At 46.4% G+C, this 23,505-nt stretch overlaps 2 protein-coding genes across 2 annotated transcripts; one reads left to right on the top strand and one right to left on the bottom strand.

Moving 5' to 3' along the window:
- Positions 1 to 3,113: 3,113 nt before the first annotated feature.
- On the top strand, positions 3,114 to 16,741 carry bmper (BMP binding endothelial regulator; the record flags this gene model as incomplete). Its single annotated transcript, XM_084471938.1, has 15 exons — positions 3,114 to 3,146; positions 3,949 to 4,048; positions 5,892 to 5,974; positions 7,129 to 7,219; positions 7,506 to 7,588; positions 8,511 to 8,610; positions 9,015 to 9,124; positions 9,550 to 9,684; positions 9,880 to 9,984; positions 12,849 to 12,894; positions 13,264 to 13,430; positions 14,287 to 14,488; positions 14,898 to 15,240; positions 15,638 to 15,768; positions 16,560 to 16,741. 15 exons carry the CDS (start codon positions 3,114 to 3,116, stop codon positions 16,739 to 16,741), a joined length of 1,911 nt encoding a protein of 636 aa, XP_084328064.1.
- A 1,538-nt stretch (positions 16,742 to 18,279) lies between these two features.
- On the bottom strand, positions 18,280 to 23,228 carry eaf1 (ELL associated factor 1). Its single transcript, XM_084471656.1, has 6 exons — positions 23,036 to 23,228; positions 22,108 to 22,202; positions 21,715 to 21,851; positions 20,856 to 21,028; positions 20,060 to 20,311; positions 18,280 to 19,879 (listed from the first exon to the last, which is right to left on the bottom strand). Exons 1-6 carry the CDS (start codon positions 23,136 to 23,138, stop codon positions 19,830 to 19,832), a joined length of 810 nt encoding a protein of 269 aa, XP_084327782.1. The 5' UTR covers positions 23,139 to 23,228; the 3' UTR covers positions 18,280 to 19,829.
- Between the last annotated feature and the right edge of the window lie 277 nt (positions 23,229 to 23,505).

The following is a 23,505-nucleotide window of genomic DNA, read 5'->3' as shown; positions in this document are numbered from 1 at the left end:
TTGCTTCTGCCCAAACAGCTTCAGAGAACACTTTAACGGGTGTTTCATTTGTTTTCAAGTTGTGGAAAACTATTACACTGGCTGCATTACTGAACAATGTTTAAAATTCAGTCATAACCTATAGACCATATAAGTAAAACGAAGCTTCCAATTCTTTAGCAAGGTTCCCTTTTTTTTGTTATGTTTTATTTATCTTAAATACATTGCACTTTCTAAAATGCTTTTTTTTAAACTTTGCCTTTATTTTCTATCTATTTTACTTTTTTTTACTTATCTATTATTTTCTTTTATTGTATGACAATGTTTATATGTGAAGCACTTTGAGTCTGCCTTGTGTATGAAAAGTGCTAGATAAATAAAGTTGCCTTGCCTTGCCTTATGTCAGATATGTTGGGCAAGTTGGACTCATCCAGAACAATCTCCATTTCTATAGGATGTCATTTCCAAAATATAAATCCTAAATTGTTTAGATGATCCAATTGAAGGATATTTCTTATTTTACACTGGCGTTTGTCAATCATAGTTACAGACGTGGCAGTACGCTGATGACAGTGACTCCCTCTGAAACCATGAAGGAGTTTGGATCGATGATCAGGGTGGAAACAGCAGATAGGGAAGGCCACTGCCCTTGCCCCATCTGTGTGTTTTCAGACGGGAGGAGGAGATCTTTCAATAAATGTTTACTTTAGACATGGATCAATTCTGTGAAGACAAAAACAGGAAGACCAAGAGTATTTATGAGATAACACACACACGCACACACACGCACACGCACAAGAACAAGCACATACACACACACATACACACACAAACACACGGGCAAATGCAATGGCATACACATACACACAGTATGTCTATGCTACTGTGGCTCGTACTCTTCGTAGGGGGTCACAACCTATTTGTTTTAGGGAAAGGTGAAGGATGAGAGATCACATGGGTAGAGGCATCAGGCCGAGTCTGTCTGTGTGTGTGTGTGTGTGTGTGTGTGTGTGTGTGTGCGTGTGCGTGTGTGTTAGTGTGCGTGTCAGTGTGCGTGCGTGTGTCGTCTGGACTAAGCAGTTCTTTGATTTGCACTCCTCTCATCTGCTGGCAGACTCTGACTGATCCCTAAAGATCACACACACACACACACACACACACACGCGCGCACACACACACACACACACACACACACACACACACACACACACACACACACACACACACACACACACACACACACACACACACACACACACACACACAAGCAATTAAGTGAGAGAGAGCTTTGGAGAGAATTGGAGAGAAAAGACGACAAAATAGAGAGGGGGAGAGAGTGATGAGCGAGAGTCAGTGTGTACTGTGTGTGTGTTGTTGCCCACTAGTGGCAGTCTGCTCACCTGTACCTCAGATTTGATAATCATATACATATATATGTATATATGTATATACATATATGTTACTATATATATATATATATGTGTGTGTGTATGTATAAGGAAGTGAGATTCAATTTAGTAAAACTTTCTGAAATATATAATATAATACTTAGGAGTTTTGTGAGTTTTTTATATGTCGTTTAACTCCCCCCAAATAATAACACAATAAAAAACACTAAGCAGAATTAAATACATCCAAAAAAAAGTACATAAAAAGTCTCTCCTCCTAGTCTCTCCTCTTCTAACGTGGCTCAAAAATAATGTAAGCCACACACACAAACACACACGTGTAGGTGGATTTACTCTATACTACTTAACTGTTATTAACCTATTATTCCTCTTCTGACAAACACACACACACACACACACACACACACACACACACACACACACATCATACACAGACACTTATGAAAATACACTTTATCCTCCCTGAGGGCCTTTGCCCGCGGCAACAGTGGACAATCCCGGGTGTCCAATGGGGGTCTCTGTTTCGGACCTCCCGGGGGTCAGCAGGCGGGACCTGGCCACGCTGTAGTGGCATGTCATGTGTTTACGAGGTGTGGTGACCTGCCGTGACCTTTGACCCCCGCAAAAAGGGGCAAGTCACGTCTCTGTACGCCACTTAGCGCTAATGGCTAACAGAGACGCTGAACTTACCCCGCAGCCTCGGAGGTATGCAGCGGGTTAAAGGTAGGCAGGGGGTTTCCTCTGCCGGGGGGGGGGAAGAAAGAGAGAACGATTTAGAGGACATTTGGACATGACTTTGTGACGTTGCTCGGCAATGGCTGGGTGTGTGTGCATGTGTGTGTGGTTGTGTGTGTGTATGCAGTTGTCGTAATTATATGTTGCCATTATATTTAACACAGAAGCGCGTACACGCATACACGCGTGACCGCTTCTGCTCATCACCGTTTCCCCTGCTGTCAAACTTTCCACTCCCATTCTTTCCAGGGAATATGTCCCTCTCTGATCCATCAATCCATCTCACGCTCCATCCCTCGCTCTGCCCACCTGTTCTGCTTTATCTGTCTCTCTCTCCCTCTTTCTTTCTATCTCCATTCCTGTCGCTTCATCGCTCTTTTTATGTCCTTTGCGATGCGACACACTTTGTGAAACCCTGAAAAGGAAACTAAATGGCACAAGCATGACATAGATAACACACATGGCCCATGGACCAAGCGGCACGCACACAGTCAGAGCAGGTACAGACCACATTCAAGGTACCACATTCATTTAGACAACAAGAGGCTGCTCACATCTTCCCAAGCAAGATGCATCCAATACAGAGGCGATGGCCTGGATTCAGTTTATGCAGTGCAGATATATACAAAAAATGCAATGGTGTCATGTGCTGATAGACACCTAGGTCGATTCGTTGCTCATCAGACAGATGTTATTGTTCAGAGATATGCTGGTGGGTAGAGATGATGACAGAGAAGAAAGACAAGAAGAAGAAACTTTTTCTTTTAATTGAAATTAAATTGATACTCTCCTATTCCCCAGAAGTCAGGCGTTTCCCTTGCATGACATTCATCAAACATTTATGTATATCTATTCATATTTTCCACAATAAGAAAACCACATACAACCAATAAAACACTGTTTAAAATGTCTACTGTGACAGACAGACATATAAAACATCTCTCTCTCTCTCTCTCTCTCTCTCTCTCTGTCTTTCTCTCTCTCCCTACCATGACATCATTTGCCCTTGGTGTGGTCAGCTCGGTAGCCAGTAGCGGTGCTATAATAAACGGGCACGCTTTATTTTCGGCGCTGGTCTTTGATCCGTTGCGGCCCGCGGGCGTGGTGCGTAGTGTCACCCAGGGGCCCATGTCCATCACCCCCCCCCCCCCCCCCCCCCTCCCCTGCCACCCAGAGTGTTTAAATATGACCAACAGCCAGGTGTGTGGATGAGGTCTGTGGTTAAGTCCAGTCCATCAAAGTCCATGGGGGGTGGGGACTTAAATAGACGGAAGAGAGCGAAGGGGGGGGGGGGGGGGGGTCTTTTATTAGTTCGCAGGAAGTGATGTCATTGTGTGCTTTTAGATGTTAGGCTCATGTGAGTGGAGTCTGGGATTAGATGTGAGATTAGATGTGGGATTAGATGTGATTGACAGCTCTGCACCTTGTGTAGATCTCCTGTAGAAGTAGATTGCATCATGTCCTAGATGAGGCGCTGAGCTACAAAGGAGAACATCAGTTCTGTTTGGGAGCTCTTGGTGAGAACAGCAGTCAGTATCTCGGTGTAAACACTATGTCACCTAAACCAGATTGATATCTGAGGTTAAAGATAGTGGGTCGTTTTGTGTCAGGAAAATCCCCATCCCCATCCCCAATCCCCAAGGTTCCTAACACTTCATGGAAAATTTATTCAGACATACCCTTGGGGAGTACGTGTTGTGTTTGTGTGTGTGTGTGTGTGTGCGTGTATGCGTGCGTGTGTGTGCACTAGAGAGAGATCCAAACTTTTTATCTGTGAACAACTTTTCACCAGACTGATAAGATGCGTGTGTCATTCTCTCTCCAGGAGGGGAAGGCGGACTGCAAGCAGGAGAAGTGTCCCCTGGTGTCCGAGGACTGTGCCCTGGTGGTGAAGCAGACTGGCGCCTGCTGCGAGAGATGCAAAGGTAAGACACTCATAAACACACACACACACACACACACACACACACACACACACACACACACACACACACACGCACACGCACACGCACACACACACACAGCAGTATGGTGGTTGTGGCTAGTGAGGGTAGGAATGGGGGTTTACAGGCCCCAGAAAGTTTTTATAAGATAGGCCTCCCTCTCCTCTCCTCCTTCTCCTCTCCTTTCCCCTCTCTCTAGACATACACACATAGACACATGCACACACACAGACACGCACAGAGAGACACACACACACACACACACACACACACACAACATATATGCAGAGGCACACACACACACACACACACAGCAGCGCTGGTTAGCGGGGGGACAGCTGGGAGCGGTCCGTCTTGTTTTGCGGTGCTGTGTTTTTACAGCGCAACACTTCATTAAGAGAGGGGCAAACGGGTTCAAAATGGCCCCAGAAAGCCCAGCGTCACCACGGCAACCCCTCTCAGTTTCCCTATTGTTCCCCAGAGTGCGGTTTTGATTGGGCGTCGGTGGCATCACATCAGTGCCTGGGAAAGGAGGGAGAGAGAGTTTTTTTTGTAAATCTGTTAATGTCGTTGTAGGTCGTTCTAACGCATTTCTATTTACAGAGAGTCGTTCCCGCAAATGGATCTATTCTGCAAAAAAAATATTCCTGTCTACTCCCATAATACAATCCTGTGGAAGAGTCTAGCAACAACACGGTTAAATTATATTAGCTGTTTTAGTGGAACATAATAAAAATATAATGCTTTTTTCTCTGTATTGAAACGTATTTGTACATTGTTTCAATACGTTCTCAATACTGTAACACAATGGCCTGTGGTAGGATTGTATTGTAAGGGTATGAATAGTATGGATTGACAGCATCTGACAGTCTACTCTACTTTTCTCTGCTCTACTCGACTCTCCTCTATTCTTGCCAGGTCTGTTTTGCCCCCGACATCAGAAGTATTGGCTTACAGTTACAGAAGCACATAGAAACAGCAGATCAATTCAAGTGATTCAATTTCCTCTTATGGAAAGTTTAACATTGATCTCCAGCCACTTACTGTAAATGTGATGTAATGAATAGGCTATTCATTTAGCACTGACATGGGGGTTCAGCAGGGTGTGTGTGTGTGCGCACGTGCATGCGTGCGTGCGTGCCTGGGTGGGTGCGCGCGCGTGCGTGTGTGTGTGTGTGTGTGTGTGTGCATGGGGGTGTGTGTGTTTTTCTGTATGAATGTGTGTGGGTGTGTGTGTGCGTGCATGTGTGGGTGTGTGTGTGCGTGCATGTGTGGGTGTGTGTGTGTGTGTATGTACATGTATGTGGGACTAGGTGCTGATTGACGATGCAGACCTACACTATTCCTAATGGGGCTTCAGCTTGTGTTGCCGTCCAAACGATCCAGGTTTACTGGTCAAGGTGAAACTTGTGTCAGCAATAATGTACGCACACAGGCGCACACAAACACACACAGCGAGCTACCGTGTTAGTTTAGTGCTCCCCAATGGCTTCCTGCTTCCATGAAGCCATAAACCAACACTAGGAGAACTGCTAACAAAGACCATTTATCTCTCTCTCTCTCTCTCTCTCTCTCTCTCTCTCTCTCTCTCTCTCTCTCTCACACAATCTCTACCTCTCTGTCTCGTTATCTCACTCTCACTCTCTCACTCTCTCATCCTCATCTCATCTCTCTATGTGGGTTTGTGTCTCTCTATCTGTTTCTGTCTCTCTCTCTCTCTCTCTCTCTCTCTCTGTATCTCTCTCTCTCTCTCTCTCTCTCGCTCTCTCTCGCTCTCTCTCTCTCTCTCTCTCTGTCTCTGTATCTCTCTTTGTCTCTCTCTCAGGTTGCCAATTGGATGGGAGGCATTATAACAGTTCTGCATCCTGGACAAGCGCCACTAAACCCTGCATGACCAGACGATGTCAGGTCTGTGTTTGTGTTCATGTATGCGCGTTTCCCTACATCTATGTGTGTGAAAATGTGTCTAGCTGCGTGCGTGTGTGTGTGTGTGTGTGTGTGTGTGTGTGTGTGTGTGTGTGTGTGTGTGTGTGTGTGTGAAAGGTTATCTTGCCGCTCTCCTGTTTTCATGGTTCCTATGTCCTCTAGCTCCACTCAGCTGTAAGCTAGTTGGCCTAATGCTGAACACATTGTGTTAGCCTAGCCCTGCTGTTGTTGTCACATTCAATAATATTGTTTATGTTTGGGGTCAAATTGACTCTAACCCTGGATAACTGTTATCAAAGTTTAGGACCCAGTTACGTTGTGTCTGCTGGACATTTGACGTGCCAGAAGGTTCCATAGAACCCTCTGGGAAGTCATCCTTGAAAACTGTTTTGATAGACAAAAAATATTCAAATACTTGGCAGGTGATTGAATGAACCATATCACTGTCCACCCCGTACCACGTAGACAATGTAGATCCTCATATGACATATGATGCTGATGGTGGTTCGGATAACACATAACTTGAAGCCTGGCGAGATGGATTCTCGCTTGATTGTTATCTCGCAAATCCAGCGGCCTCACAAGGTTTCATATAGGCCCCGTCTACACAGAGCCGATTTTTTGGTGAAAACGCATGGTGAAGTCTTGTACGTTTGGGCCGACCGTCCAGACGGATCCAGCGTTTTCTGTGCCCGAAAATGCACTTTTTCTGAAATCACCGCCGAGGGTGGATAAGATAAAAACGGACCTTGGTCAATTTAATTTCTAACTGAAAATGAACAACTGCTTTCTCCTCCTCGACTGTATGTTTGTATACAGTGCGCAGGCTTGATGCACGCCGGCTTGATGCGCTCCAATTCTTTTTGTGGAGAACCAGCGCCACACAGTGGCCTTGAATATGTACTACAGCGTTTCTACAGCTCGATGCTTTTTCGCAATGAGTCCGTCTTTACGGAGATATTCCTGAAACGCATCAAAGGAAAACGGAGGGGAAAAGATCGCTTTCGCCCGTGTGGACGGGGTCTTAGACATCCCACTGTTAAAAAAACGTCTGCATCACATTTAAATATCGAGCACCTCAAGTCTAGTCTGGAATATGTCTTTTAACGTCTCCATGGATGTCCTGGTTCTGACAGGAAGGTGTCGTCACAGAGGCGGAGGTGCAGTGTGTGGTTCACTGCAGGAACCCCAAAATACACCCCAAGAAGTGCTGCCCCACCTGCCCTAGTGAGTACCCGTCAGGAGCCCTCTCCCCAGCACCACTGCCCATGCGTTCAGTCCCATGAACGTTACATACTAGGGTAATGTTCAGCAGTGTACTGGGCTGTGGGATATGATTATTAAGGCTAAAAACATTTTTACTTGTAACAATAGTGATACACATGTATTAATATGATCATACACTCAAGATTAATGGCTGAAAGATGAGAACATGTATTTTAAAATAGTTTCTTGTACATTACAGTCCGTTCCTATTTAAAAGTCTCTGTGACCTCTGCACTGTCTCCTGCAGGCTGTATATTCGAGGGTCGTCTGTACAAGGAGAAGGAAGAGTTCAGCCCTGAGGGCAAACCCTGCATCAAATGCACTTGTACGGTGAGTTCTCAGGCACACACACACACACACACACGCACATACATATATACATGCACAGATGCATGCATGTGTGTACACATAGCCAGAGAGGCACATCCACCAGTCCATGCATGCAACCAACAGACACACACTCGCTCGCCTGCACACTTTAACATACAAACAGTTACTGTAACCACCGCCAATAAGCACTCATAGACAACTACATTGCCCTTGCATGATCCCCACAATGGTGACTTTTATTACGTTTGATTTTGTGTTTCTGGGAGCTACCACATGAGTTACCACATGAGTAGGCGCTCTCTTTCTCTCTCTCTATCTCTCTCTCCCTCTCTCTCTCTCTTTTTCCATGGCTTATTATTTTCTTGCACTCTCTCCATTGTAAACAAAGTTTTGAGAGCCGTCCATAAACACGCGGGTGCCATTAACACCTTCACACCTCGGAGGCTGACCCGCTGGCCCGTTAATAGGGGTGCACACACGCACACACACACACACACACACACACACAAAATGTTGAGCGGCGTCCCGGTTGCATGAATGTGTCGCTGTGTTTGTGGTCGTGGAGTGGATTTAAGGTAGCTGCCTCGGATATGTATTGCAGGAGACTTCCGGGAACACAATGATCTAGACTCTTCTCTGTAGCCCCGGCCCTTCTACTGTGCTGTTGTACAGTGATGCAATAGTTGTAACCCCCCCCCCCCCCCCCCCTACTTCTCCTCTGTTTTGTTACAGTTAAGCAATAGTTCTTCTTCTTTGCTTTTTTGTTACAGTTATGCAATAGTTCTTCTTCTCTGGTTTTTGGTTACAGTTATGCAATAGTTCTTCTTCTCTGGTTTTTGGTTACAGTTATGCAATAGTTCTTCTTCTCTGGTTTTTGGTTACAGTTATGCAATAGTTGTTCTTCTCTGGTGTTTGGTTGCAGGGCGGACGGACTCTGTGCATGAGGGAGGCGTGTCCGGTTCTTTCTTGCCCCGCCCACCTCACCCACACCCCACCGGGACAGTGCTGCCCCAGATGTCTCGGTAAGGACACACACATACACTCACACACACAAACACACACACACACGCACGCGCACACACACACACACACACACACACACACACACACACACACACACACACACACACACACACACACACGCACACAAATGCTTCATACTTATAAACACACATCCACACTAATGCTAGCAAAAACACACATAACATTTACCAGAATGTATAACTTTATTTGAGACATTATCATATCGTATACACTGTGTATCGTTACAGTATGACACATGAACGACTCCTCTTGGAACTCGTGATGTTGCATACTTTCTGATGAATGCCATGGTGTTTGTTGTCCATCACGTTTTCTCCCTGGCTCCTTCCTAACTCTCTCCCGTTTTTCTCTCCCTCTCCCCCCCCCCCCCGCCACCCCCCAGGTCAGAGGAAGGTGTTTGATCTGTCTCAGGGGAGCTGCTTGTTCCACAGCGAGGTCTATGAGAACAACACCTCCTTCAGGAACGACAACTGCACCACCTGCACCTGCAAGGTACCCCCCGGAGGGTCTGACTGACAGGGTTGACGCGTTCCCAGTGGGAGCCAAACCAGTGGGTTTATACTGGCGCTCTCCCAATCTAGCCAACCCATCCTTCACTGTTCTGGATAATAGATCCCACTACATATATTGAATGTATTTATAGTAATAGAAAGTGTTAATATATTGTGTATGTATATTGATACACAAATTAAATATGGAGAAACACACAAAGTAAATACATCAACAACAAAAGTATCTCCAATAAGTACGTCATATTTAAAAATAATATATGATTTGATTTGATTTCAATAATTTACCTATTCACTAGTACACCATAGTTTTTTTACCTTTCACTTGTATGACCTACAATGTATCCAGGATTGTTGACCTTTAACTCCCTCCCCCCTCTCTCTCTCCATGGTCCGTACATTACCCAGGAGTCCACTGTGGTGTGCAAGAAGCAGTGCTCGCGGCCAGGCAGTTGCCAGGACGACCAGTGCTGCGACGAGTGCCTGTCCTACGTGAAGGTGGAGGAAGTGAAATACTGCCGGGTCCGCAACAAAATCTACAGGGTGAGACGGAGTGAGGGATGGGTGGTGGGAATGATGAGGGAGGGAGGGCGGGAGGGATAGGTGGAGGAAGGGATAGGTGGTCAGATGGATAGTAAGATGAGAGCTAGCTGTTTTGGATGGAAGGATGGATGGTTGACACAGTGAACAATAGAGGCCGTCTTAAGTCTTCCTCTCCCCCCCCCCACCCCCCTGCAGGAAGGAGACATGTGGTCCTCTGCCAACTGCACCCTGTGTGCCTGTGTCCGGGGCAACATCGAGTGTCAGCCCAAGCACTGTGTGCCCATCACCAGCTGCCCCTCGGTGAGCCCATCACTCCTTCTCCTGGTTGTTGTAGACTCTTAACAGGCCATTCACACAGGAACCCCCGGATCATCTCTGGAGAATCGGGTCCGGAGATGATCCGGAGTAGCCCTTTCACACATGCAGCACACAGTCGGAGATAAGTCACATCAGACGTGTTCACACATATCAGAGTAGCATGCATGAAAGGGCTATAATATACATAGTACATACAGTATGTGTTATTCTCTATAGGCAGCTTCCTTAACAGTTCCCCCTCTCTCCTTTCACGTTCTCATACCTCTCTGTCTCTACACGCATGTCTTCTATGCTCTCTGTCGCAATCCTTATCCGTCATACAATACAACGCAGAATCGTTTTCTGTTCTTCTGAACGGCACCGCCTCACCAACTGTAATGAACCCGTTTCTGTGACGAACGCCCACTTTACGTTCCCTGACTTATGCCGTTCTCTTCCCCTGACACACGGGGCATGTGATGGACGTAACACGCACACACCTGATTTACCCGACAGGCAGGGCTAACTGATTCAACCGCCCTCCAGTGACAGCCGACAACTGTGAAATCACATAGAACACAGAGAGAGCTTCAAGACTTAAGACGTGGCTCCTCTCTTCTATAGGAGCCCATTACTAGCAGGACTCACCGTTATGGAATTTTAAGTCGTGTTTTAAAATCGAGTTGACAAACTGTGTTTAACACACATTATTCACACGTAATCCGATTGTATTATCGACCAATAAATCCCCGATATTTTATCTTTCTCTCCTTTATTCTCATCGATGAGGGATATTTGACGTTTCTATACTCAATCTCTTCGATAACATCAGCCGACACCTCTACTTCAAACTGTCCCCGTCGCCCTGGCCAATAATGACAGACAGGCGTGTTGAGGGAGGTCGGAGGTGAGCGGGTTCAGGCTGCGTTCACCTGTCGCGGCCGCGTTACAGAGTGGATTTTTGTCATTCTAGCAGGCTCCGGTGGTCATTCTATCAAAGCCGCCGTCGACCGCTTTGGCGTTCACACGCGTACCCCCCCCCCCCCCCCCCCCCACCACCTCACCTGTTGTCAGCGGTCGGGGTCAGACTAGGCTGCTGGGCGGGACCATGGCAGAGGGGGCCCCCTATTGGTCGACAGGGAAAAACTGAATTATACGGCAGCAAAAGAAAACTAAGAAAATTAGTGTGCTGCATTTTTTTCCAAAATACTAAATTTATATTTTTAAGTGTATTTTGTGTACAGAGATATATTTTTATTGAGATAAATATTGCTGTATATTTGTATGAAATATGTAAGGGATAATCCTCACCCTGAAGGGGTCTATTTCGCAATTATGACCAGCTCGCTGTACATTACTACACTTATCACACAGCTACTTAATAAAGAAATCAATCATATAAAATATAACTATACCAATATAGTAGTGATTGTATTGCTTCTGCTTGAAGAAAATGTATCTGTTTGATTCCACTGTTGGAAATACAGTCTGTTCATACATAATAGTGGTCTACTCATAGAAATAACGGACTGCTGAATGCCATAATTGCATGAATCAGACTTGAGTATGCAACAAAGTATGCAACAAAGTCAAAGTCAACAAAGGCAAAAACTACGGCTTTGATTCCTGCTGTAGAAAAAAAAAAAGAATAGCTTTAAAAGAACAATGATGAAACAGGGTTAAAAGTGAAGGTTATTTATTCACACACACAGACACATACACACACTCATATACAAATGTGCACTTGCTCTTGCACATATTTAACCCCCCCCCCCACACACACACATCCATACATACCGTGTCCCAGGTTGTCATTACAGGCTTATCATGGTGTGACTCACGAGCACGAATGTCAATCCTGGATCCCCCCACCCAACACACAACCATACACACACACACACACACACACACACACAGAGTTGGTCTCTGTGGAGACAGTGTGTCTCCTTACACTCTTTTGTCTGCTGGGGGTTTGATTGACAGCAAAGACCACGGGCCCTATATTTAGTCCCTTGCAAGCCAATCTCTCTCTCTCTCTCTCTCTCTCGCTCTCTCTCATTCTATGTTTCTCTCCCATTCTCTCTCTCTCCCATTCTCTGTCTGTGTCTCTCTCTCAGCTGTGGCTCTCAGAAGCTGCCCGCTTCAAAGAGAGAGGGACCTGTGTGTTGTGGCGGCAGTGCTGCAGTGTGTGTCTGGGGGGGAGTGTGTGTGTGTGTGTGTGTACCGTGTGTGTGTGTGTGGGGGGGGGGGGGGGGGGCGTGATGACAGTCTGTGTGAAGTGATTCCCTGGGGCAAAAGGAGAGTGGGTGAAGGAGTTCTCTGATCAGTTGAAACATTTGACCCTCCCAACACACACATGCGCAAGCCCGCACACACACGCAAGCACGCACACACACACACACACTGACATACAGACACACGCACACACTGACATACAGACACACACACACACACACACACACACACACAATGACATACAGACACACACACACAAACCTACTACACACATCAAAATTCCCCACACACACGCATGCTTCTGTTTCTCTATCATTATACATTTAACAGTGGGCACTGTGTATAGGTCTCCCTGCTCTCTTACACCTGTCACTGTGCCTCTGTCTCTCTCTCCCTTTCACTTGGGTTCTATCCTCATCTCTAACTTCTGTCTCCTATGTCTAACAGTGTGTCTCTCTCTCGTCTCTCTCTCCCTCTATTCCCTCCCCCCTTTGCCTAACATTGTATCTCTCTTGTGTCTCTCTCCCTCTATTCCCTCCCCCCTTTGCCTAACATTGTCTCTCTCTCATCTCTCTATCTCTCTCTTTCCTCCCCCTTTGCCTAACGTTGTGTCTCTTCCTCATCTCTCCCAGAATAAGATCCTTAACCGTACGGGCTGCTGTCCTGTTTGCACTGAAAGTGAGTAAGTCATTAAGTCATTTCCTGCCCGCCCTCCCCTTCCTGTGAACCATGTGATGAATTGTGGGAAATGTCACGGTTCCGATAACGATATTAATACAATGTTAACTTGTCATGACATCATCAGCAGTGGTTGTTTTTGCATAAAGGACATAGCAGCGTGGGCCGGAATTTTGTTTAAACAAAAAACGTCTTTCTTCATATATATCCGTATTCATCTCTCTTGGTTTCTATATGTGTGTATGTATATTAATATATGTAATCAAATAAAAAATAAAAAATAAATATATATATGTGTGTGTGTGTGTGTGTGTATGCATGTATATATGTGTATGTGTGTTTCTGACTCTGATCTCTCGCTCCCTACAGAGCCTGGTGTGTGCACAGTGTTTGGAGACCCTCACTACAACACATTTGACGGGCGCACGTTCAACTTCCAGGGGACGTGTCAGTACGTGCTGACCCGCGACTGTGGGGGCGCCACCTCTGGCAGCCTGGGGAACAACAACATCAACAGCCCTGACTCCAGCTTCACGGTACGATCACCCTGGCAGATCGAGGTGCCTCATTTCTGTGCTGTGCCCGAGCTGATTTAATAAATAATGAATAACCTCCACCGGTGCTCCCGAGACCGTCGCGCCTTCACGAGCATTATCGTTTGGAACGCGGCCCGTCAACATCACATCACTGTCGCTTAGCAGATCAGGTCAAAGAGGCGGGTCCTAAAAGCGGTCAGGTGTTTGTTGACGTGTAAAGGCCCATTCATACCTCCGGATCCGGATGAAATTTGTCCGTCCGTACCTTCATACCTCCGTCCGGTTTCAGCGTTGTTATGGATGTTACGCAATGCATCCTCTAGAGGGCAGTGACTGTCGTGGCGCAAATTACGGGCATCGACAATCGCAAACATGGCATCTGTAGAGGAGATGATTTTGCTTTGTCATTAGAAATCGGCAACAAAAAAAAAGGCACAAAAAGTGTACGCTGCGGTGGCATGTGACACCCCTCACCAACCCGCAGATTCTCTCCTCATAATTTAAATTAAAAAAAAGCTTTATTGGCATGAGAAATATACATTTGCATTGCCAAAGCAGGTGAAAAATAAAATAAAAAGGTCAGGTATATACTGTAGTATAATATCAGTATAAAACATTAAATACAAAATATATATATACATATCAGATATTATAGGCCTACTACCCTCTCTCTATTTTCTATTTTCATTTTACGAATGGTTGGACTTCTGACTCTACTGCCGCCTCGATCTCCGTAAGCTCCGTAAGCTTCGTAAGAGGCGACGGACCCACTGACGGACGAAACGACCTCCAGGACCGGAGCTTGATCCTCATAGAGCTGTGACTGTGTACCCCCCCCCCCCCCCCCCCCCCACAGGTCCTGGTGCGTAACGACGCCCGCAGGACCCGCTCCTTCTCCTGGACCCAGTCTGTGGAGCTGCGGCTGGCCGGCCTCAGCCTCAGCCTCCACCAGCACCTCACGGTGCGCAGGAACGGCACCCGCATCTCCCTGCCCTACCACGGGCCCGGGGTGCACATCGACCTGGACGGGTACCTGCTGAAGCTCACCACCATCGCAGGTCAGGGGGGGGGCCACGGCCCGGAGGGGGGATTCATAGACATGCAGAGCGGGAGAAGAATGTCATCATATTGTAATATCACTACCTACTACTGTTAAGCAACACGACTACTTATAAAAACGATTGATGAGAACTGGTTCCCCTCATATTAAAATATAACAATATAATATAATGATAATGAAACAGCGATTCACTTAATCGTCGTGAATTCCCACACGCCCCCGGGGATGGAACCCAGTCACCTTCCGGCTAGGGGGTCAAACCCCCGAGCCACCAGCACCAGCCCTCTGGGCCGCCTTCCACACTATCCACTAGCCCCTTAACAACCAGCCAATGGATTACTAAATTCACATGAAAACAAAATTGACAAGCAAAGCACCACCCGTGACGGTTTGACCCCCCCCCGCAGGCCTGGAGATCACGTGGGACGGGGACAGCTTCGTGGAGGTGGTGGCCGCGCCCCACCTGCGGGGCCGCCTCTGCGGCCTGTGCGGCAACTACAACGGGCAGAAGCGGGACGACACCATGGGCGGCGACGGGCAGTTCAAGTTCGACGTGGACGCCTTCGCCGAGTCGTGGCGCGTGGAGGGCAACGAGGTGTGCGGCGCCCAGCAGGCGGCCCGCCGCCCCGCCCCCCTGCTGTGCCCCGGCAGCGTGCGGGTCAAGTTCCGCGCGCACCGCGAGTGCCAGAAGCTCAAGGCCTGGGAGTTCCAGCGGTGCCACCGCGCGGTGGACTTCTCCACCTTCTACAGGTAGGGAGGGGGGGGCTAGCCCGCTGGGGGCTGTCTGTGTTGGGGCGGGGAGAGGCGTCTGTTAGGGCGGATAGCTATCTATAGCTTTAGATTCATACCACCGGAACGCACAGGGCCAGGCCGTTCCTTGAAAAGCATTTATATCAAAGCAAGTATATCGTTTTACACTTGAATGCTGTAGCATTAATGCTACGGTACAGTATGTTGCACAGTACAGTATGTTGGCGGAAGTCAAGTTATGCAGAGTTTATAAAAATAGATATTCATAAAATCGATGTTACTGAGTGTAAAATATTATAATAAATCCAGTTCACCAGTACACAGGCGTGTAACTTAAAAACACAGTGCCTATCCTCTTCTCAAGGTCGTTCTGTGTGTCCTCTTCCTCCTCCCGTAGGTCCTGTGTCACAGACATGTGTGAGTGTCCGGTGCATAAGAACTGCTACTGTGAGTCCTTCATAGCGTACAGCCGGGCCTGCGAGAGGGAGGGGGTCCCCGCCCTCTGGAAACCTGAGGCCGCCTGTATGGGTGAGTGACAGAGCCGTCCACCAAACACAGGCCTGAATGAACGCAGCCCAGCCAGTCATTGGTCCTCTGGCTGCAGAGAGTGAATCACGCTTTAAAGGGGTACCACCACACACTGCTATTTTCATATATAAGACTCTGTTTCAGGGATAAAATGAGGGAACATTGGACTATTCAATGTCGAGTATGCTAATCTCACAAATAAATAAAGAATAGACAAATGATTTAAAGTCTGATAGCAGGCCAGCTCAGATCTGTGTGAATGGGTCACGGTCTTCAACTTCTATAGTTGATTCGACCATGTTGCTGAAGGCTGGGATCTATTGAAATTGGCTTAACTGCGAATACAAACTCAGTCAGCACTGGTAAACTGTGAAAAATTGTCTGTACAGGTTCAAAATCGACACGTGTAGACTACTGTAGAAATACACTTATTACAACCCCTTGTGAAAGCTTCATCCACTCGTGCAAATGAGTTTCTTTTCCATAGCAGTTCTCATCTCATCACCCCCCCTATCGGCGGGAGTGGAAATCATAGGAAGTCCTCGACCCTAGGGCAGGATAGCGGAGTGGCTACGGTGTCTAACTGTCCGGCCCGAACGTTCTGGGTTCTATCCCCTTGATGTCCGTCATCAAACCTTTAGGCATCCTAAAGCAAGCAAGCTTCTCCTGGATAACATGTCTCCTCATCCTAGTCACCCAAAAACAAAGGAAGTTGGAACCATGGCTTTGTCATTTCTAACACTTCCTGTTCCTCTCTCTCTCTTCCCCCCCCTCCCCCCCCCATCCCACAGCCACCCAGTGTAAGTACGGCGCCGTCTACGACACGTGCGGCCCGGGCTGCACCAAGACCTGCGACAACTGGAACGAGATCGGGCCGTGCCACAAGCCCTGCGTGGCGGGCTGCCACTGCCCCGCCAACCTGGTGCTGTTCCAGGGACGCTGCATCAAGCCCACCTCCTGCCCCGGACGGTGACCCTAGTGGGCCCGAGGGGAGAGGGGCTGGCCGGCGGTGGGGGGGGGGGGGAGACGCTTCCATGGAGAGTCCGTTGCAGGGGGGGGAGGGCGGGGACGGAGAGTGAAAGCAGGTTGACATGTGACATGTTTGATTCACAGGGAGGAAAATACTCAGGGTCCAAATAACCCCACCCCCCCCCTTTTTTGGAGGATGGTTCATGGTGCTATCATGGAGAGAGACTATGGTGAGAGAGGCTGTGGAGAGAGACTAGGAAGAAATTGATCCCCCCCCCCCCCCCCCCCCGGCACCACTTGTAATGCTATGACACAAACACAAGGGGGCGACTCGCGCTCCATTGCCGGTGGTAGTCGCTAAGGAGGAGAGGGTCGTCGCTCCGCTGTCCTGTGTCGTGCTATCGAAACGGAAAGCTTCCGACAAGAAAGAAAGATAAATATAAAACTCAGGGTCCCTTGCGTGATGACCGGAGAACGGGACGCCAGCGCGGATAGCAAGCTGCCATAAACCCTCAGGAAGAGAGCTGTGCCCGGTGGACTCTTTGCTGTGAGCCAGCAGGGCTGCCTGACCGCTCATTCAGTCATCAAGGACGGACACGCGCCGCGCCGCAGTGGTTGCAGCGCGCAACGCATTCGGACGCCCCCCTCCCCCGGTGTCAATACTGCACATCAACCAGATTTATATCAAAGCCAGTCAGCCTTTTTTGTATTATTTTTGTTATAATTATTTTGTTTGTTGACATTGTTAATTTATATATCAATCAAGTATTTCAGAATCATAAATATAAATTGTGTTATAAATGATTTAAAGGGAAAAAAAAGCTTATTTATGTATTTCTCGTGTACTTTTTTTTTTGTGTTTACCGTTTGAAGAGTGTGTCCAAATGTGAGTTGGCGGTGGCGCCACAGCAGGGATAACGTACTGTAATGTGTTGTACTCAGTGTCCAGGTTGTTTGCTATCATTGGTCATTGGAGGGTGCTCCGCCAGGCACCCGCGTCACTTGACTTGAAGCTATTCTTATTTAAGACCAGCAATATAACCATTCATCAAATTTCCCCCGGTCTGTCGTCCTTCACATTTTGTCTCCTTTTCTCAATTATTTTGTCTGTGTAAGCTACTCTTTTTTTTTAAACCCAAACATTCACTATTCTACGGAGCCCCTCTATATTTCAAAATAAGATTTGGGTAAGTCATTTTTTGAAATCTGAAAGGATTTTAATCAGAATCATTACGATTTTACTGGGAAATGGGAATCAAATTATAAACTTGTTTTAGGCTTGTATGTCAGTCCAGATTTTATCAATGTGTTATCACATCATGAGATCATCTGTCGTTATTATTCTTGCCATTCACTGAATTAATTATCAAAGTATTGAAACTCCCTTGGCTTAGGAAATGTTGTGCAGTTCCGACAGTCTACAACTAGAGGGCAGTGGTTATATTGTGCAGCTTCCAGCCGACAACACGGTGCACTGCCTGTACACCTGACAGACACACAACACATTATTGAAATTGATGCAAACTTTTAATACAATTCAAATAATTTTCTATCTTACAAACGAGTACTAATAAAAAAAACATCAATTATAATACGCAATACAAGAGGTTGACAAACAAACTATGTGATTTTGAAATCACATAGACAAACAGAATGGGACAGTAAAGTGTCTACATGTTAACCTATTTACAAGGTGTAAAAAAATCTTAGGTCTAAATCATGACCAGTTGAATTGACTTGTTGAAATAACAAAAAAAAAATGGACATTCAAGTCCCAAACCAATCCATCCAGATGAAGATGAAGATTGTACGAATGAGAAACATTGAAAGACAATAAGGGTTTTGTTAGTTTGGGTATGCCGTAGTTTGATTGTTATCTGTTCCTCGTTACATACATGTTTTCTGAACCTGAATACTTTGGACTGCTTCTCTTACATTGTTCTTAGCTTGCCATGAAAAAACGTTACTGTTGTGAAATTAAAATGGACAGAAGAATGAGAGTAGTGGAGGGCGGATGTGTGTGCCGTTTCACTCAGCTTGGTGGATGAACAAACTGTTTGGTTAAGAGCCAAAGGGTGAATCGATTGGTGAATCAATCAGTTTTGTTACGGAACTCCAAATATACAAGTGGACATTTTACGTCATAGAAAACACTGTAAACCTATAACAAAGAACACTTACAGGCAGAACATTAGTCGTACGGAGACTAATAGAAACAATACTTGATGAACATGCTTCTGAAACCAATTCTACCTCCAGGGCGGCTCTTTTCTTGTTCTTTGGTATTGCAGAGGGTCGTGTCACTACTTCAGGCCTAACAGAGTTTATAGCTTCCTTGGTGGTTGAAGGTACAAAAGAGGAAAACTAATTGAATTGAAAAGTGCTTCAGCCCGGGGCTCCTGGGACAGAGGCCTCAGGAGGGGGCGACCACAGAGCTCAAACGTCCACCGTGGAGACACTTTTTTTTTTTTTTTCAGAGACCTGATTCCTACGGTATCAGGTGTTTAGTGAATCTAATCTCTCACTTCTAAGTTCAGGTCATCTCTACAGTAAAGCCTATTTGCTGTGTTTTTCGCTGGTTTCAAATGGACATTTTCTACTATTTAAAAATGTGATTAATTTCTAAATGGCAGAATGCTCAATTTCTGCATGCCCCTTTATAAAATGACCTCCTGTTATAGAGCATCTTCGTCACAGAAATACATTTAAGTGTGCTATGCCGAGACATTACATCTTCCTATCAACTGAAGGCATAATTAATATTACTCCTTTGAGGTTCTCTGGATTAGAGGGAGGTAGGGGGCAACAAAGGGCACTAGGGGTACACATAAAAACCTTAAAATGAGTATCTAAACACTCGTAACATACCATATTAATGTACCCTCTTATTTATAATCTTCTAAACTATGCCTTTTCTCTTTCATACACGACAGAAAATATACAGGTAATAAAAAATACACTCTAAAATATCTAAGCAGGCCAGCTTTGAGGAGAATACAAAATAAAAATAAAAAAGTCAGTTACCACAGCATTGGAATAATGGAACTGGCGTTACAGTTGAAAAGAGAAGAGGTGTGGGCGGGGCTAGAACTTCAATCATCATCGCTGTCACTGCCTGATTCGCTGAGCTGCAGATCGTTTCCTGCAAAGACAGGAAACAGAATGCGTTGGAAGATGTCACAAATCTCTCAGTTTTCCAGAAGTTATGAAAGTACTTTGTTCCTCCGTAAAGCACAGCCCCCGAGAAATCCAATCCTCCCATATTGTTTCACATCAGGCAATACAAAGTACACATACAGCCAGCCCTCTATATCAGACTCACGGAGTGTGCTCATGAGCTGGTTGGTGCCCTGCTGCCGGTCGGGGGCCCCGTTGGCCAGCGGGTTTCGGTTGGGGGAGGCCTGGGCGTGGTGGTGGGGCGGCGGCGGTGGTGGTGGTGGTAGTGGCGGGGGTGGAGGTTGTGCGTCGTGTTCACCGTCACTGCTGGAGCTGTCGTCGCCGCTGGCCGAGTCTGATGAGGAGCTGCTGCCACTGCTGCTCATTTGCTCAATGACCTCCACCTCCGCACGCAGCTCTGCCCAACACAGGGGAGGGTCAGGGAGAGGGAGGGAGAGAGAGAGACAGAGCGAGAGAGCGAGCATCAGAACCAACTTTTAACCCAAAACCGAGGCAGGGTAATCCATCGCTCCATCATCAATGATCTTGATGGTGATTGATTAGCTCACAGGGACAGCATTTCACAAGAGTAAGGGGTGGACGATAAATCAATATTAATAATAATCCTGATATATTCTGCCACGATAATGGTGATATAACTATCGACTGACATGAAAAAGTATATGGTGATATAGATTTTGGCCATATCGTCCAGCGCTACCTAAAGTGTTATCAGAGAGCCCCTACTTGATCACTTGTTGGGTTGCCCCAACTCCCGGGTTGCCACCAGCTGGTAGGCTGGAGTGCAGTAAGCCCCCATACAACTTGGTGGACAATCCTGCTTGTGACGTCCCCAGTGGATAGGTTTTGAGTGATGGCTTGCAATGACTTGTCAGCCTCACAGCTGGTGGAGAAATAGGGGCCCTTTAACAGTGACGATGCCTCTGGCTGAGGGCCCTCACCTCTCTTGATGTCATCCAGCTGGGGCTCGGGAGAGGGGTTGTCCTTAGAGGGGGAGGGGGAGGTCTTTACTCCAGCCCCTGGCTTGGTGGGGGCCCGGAACTGGGAGCTGGGCTGGTTGGACCGCACCGACTGCTGCTCGATACGGGCCTGTATCTTACTGCTGCCCTCTGCCCTGGAACCACCACACACACCCAGACACCCGTGTAAAACACCATCGTTCATTCCTCCACTGCTTACATGTTTCACAAACCCCAAAAAGCTGTTTGTAAGTGTTTAGGATATTTTACATTTCAGTGGAGGGAACTTTAAAGGAGAACTCAGGCGATTTTTAACCCCATTATTGTTTTGAGGGTCACCCAATGTTGAGGGAAGCTAAAAACCAGACGAAAATTGATTCGACCAAGCCAGAGATCTGCACTGGCTGCCGGCGCTACGGAATAGCTATAACGCTAACCTATGGGGGCAAGCTCTTTATCCGCTTTTGGGGCTTCTAAACACATTCAGAAAACCATTCCAAGACATGTAACAAGGGTTGGTACCTTACGAGACACCACCGTGTTTGTTTAACTCAAATAGTGTGGCAAAACAGTATAAACTTTGTGTTTTTGCATGTAAACACTCACCGCAGATTACCCCGTGGACATATCCAGAAAGCCCTTACTAGCCGATAGCAGAACGGATGCGCTCCCAGCCACTAGCCCAGTGGCTGTGCATCCGCACGCATCTGTTCTGCTATCGGCTAACCCTCTCATCATGTCTCATCAAGCATTTGTGGATTAGAAATAAACAAGAGTTCCCAAATGGCTACGAAGCTACCTTGGCTTTTTTTCCCCCCATGGGAACTATTTGCCCTCTCACCTGGTTTTCTTGACCTGGATGCTACTGCTGAGTTTCTCCAGCACAAACTCCCCAGTGTCGTGGTTGATGATGAGGACACAGTCCTTCTGGTAGGGCCGCTTGTTCCCTTTGAACACCGTCATGGGGGGTGTGGAGCCCTTGGGTGAAATAAAGATACATAATATAAGCTTAATATACCATGTTATACATTGCATTGTTGCCCATTACTGAGTATCAAAGACAGATGTTTCATCCCTGGATGGGACACTGCATGTGTTTTTTTTTACGTATAACATAATGTGATGCATGCAGGTTTGCAATGGGTAGTTTGTGACATTGCATTTAGTTGTTGAGAGGATTGTTATTCTGTCAAGCCATGTTCTAGTCGAAAAGAGGATGTTCCCCACTTCTTACTGGAATATGTGGCAACGTTATGGTAACTTCATCCCCCTTTCCGACCTGCAATTCTCCCTCGCAGCTGGTGTCGATAGAGGCTGGTTTGAAATCATCTGAGGTACACAAAACAAACATGAAAACAGGCTTTGAAACTGTTGCTACATACAGGTGTGTGGAAAATAGCATGTATGTTTGTTGACGTCTCCTTTTTTCTTCCCCTTTCAGAGTACTAAATCCGTGCTCAGTTATAAATGCAGAAAACCAATAACCATGTATGTATGAATGACTGATTTTTCTATTACGCAAGTCCAGTCAACCCAAGTGAAAAATGTGTTTTCCTTCTACAAACACAATGTGTAGAGAGAGCATTGCTTCCTTGTAAAGTAGGACAAAAAATAGTCCATGGTTGTGGAATGCCGCAAGTCTGGCCGTTTTACATTTACACAGCAGGAGGCGTGATGTCAACATACTATGACTTACCTCGTGCCCAACAACGTCTTTGTTTTTGATAGGGGCTTTTGATAATAGTGCAATGGGGCCCTGTGCACAAATGCCAAGGGCCAATACTGGGCTGAAAACGCCCCTAGTGGTACTGCACTACTCGGGGAGGTACAACCAAAGACTGTAAATGATTGGGAGAAACGCACCGCAGGACGACAGATGATCGAGGGGAGGGGCAGGGTATTTGGTACTTCCAATCACTGACAAATTCAACATCCCCCATGTCAATATGCTATTACTTAACACTCGTGAGATGATCTGACTAGGTATTCATTATTAATTGTCCCTTTACAACTACGCGTTCACACAGCAGACCAGATGGGTACCGAATTTAACTAATTTAAATGTCGTGGAAAAACGCCACCAAACGATTCACTTCGTAAATGTGGAAGCTGGACTTCAAGCCATCCATCCCCTCATCTCATACGCTCTTTTAATAACTCACATCTGATTGTATGGAAGGACGATTTGGGCTTCTTCTCGAAGCTCTCTCCGAGCTTCAACACATGCTCCTCTTTATCCAAAAGCGGATTTGTAGTTCCGTTCATTGCTTATTTTAAATGGTCGAAGTTTACATTTGTTTAAAATCACTGAACATGTACAGAATTTGTTTATGCAAAGTGAACACACCAGAGGCGCCCTGGCTAGCCCAATGACGAACTGCGGCGAGCATCTGTTTCCTGTTTGGTTCCTGCTGGGAAATACTTCCGACAGTGTGCGGAAGATTCGTGTTATACTTATTATACTTATTACCTCTATTAAACATTAGATTAATAATACATGATTTAAAAAATATAAATGTAACAACACATATTACATTTCACATCCAAAAATGGAATGTTTTTTAGAGATAAATAAACCAGACGGATTGTGAGAAACTCGAGACGGAAGAATATATGGGACGGACATGGTGGG

This window comes from Micromesistius poutassou (genome assembly GCF_964030765.1).
Source record: "Micromesistius poutassou genome assembly, chromosome: 8".
Taxonomy (NCBI): Eukaryota; Metazoa; Chordata; class Actinopteri; order Gadiformes; family Gadidae; genus Micromesistius; species Micromesistius poutassou.
Note: the sequence above shows the minus strand (reverse complement) of the source record. Positions and strands in the feature narration are given on the sequence as shown.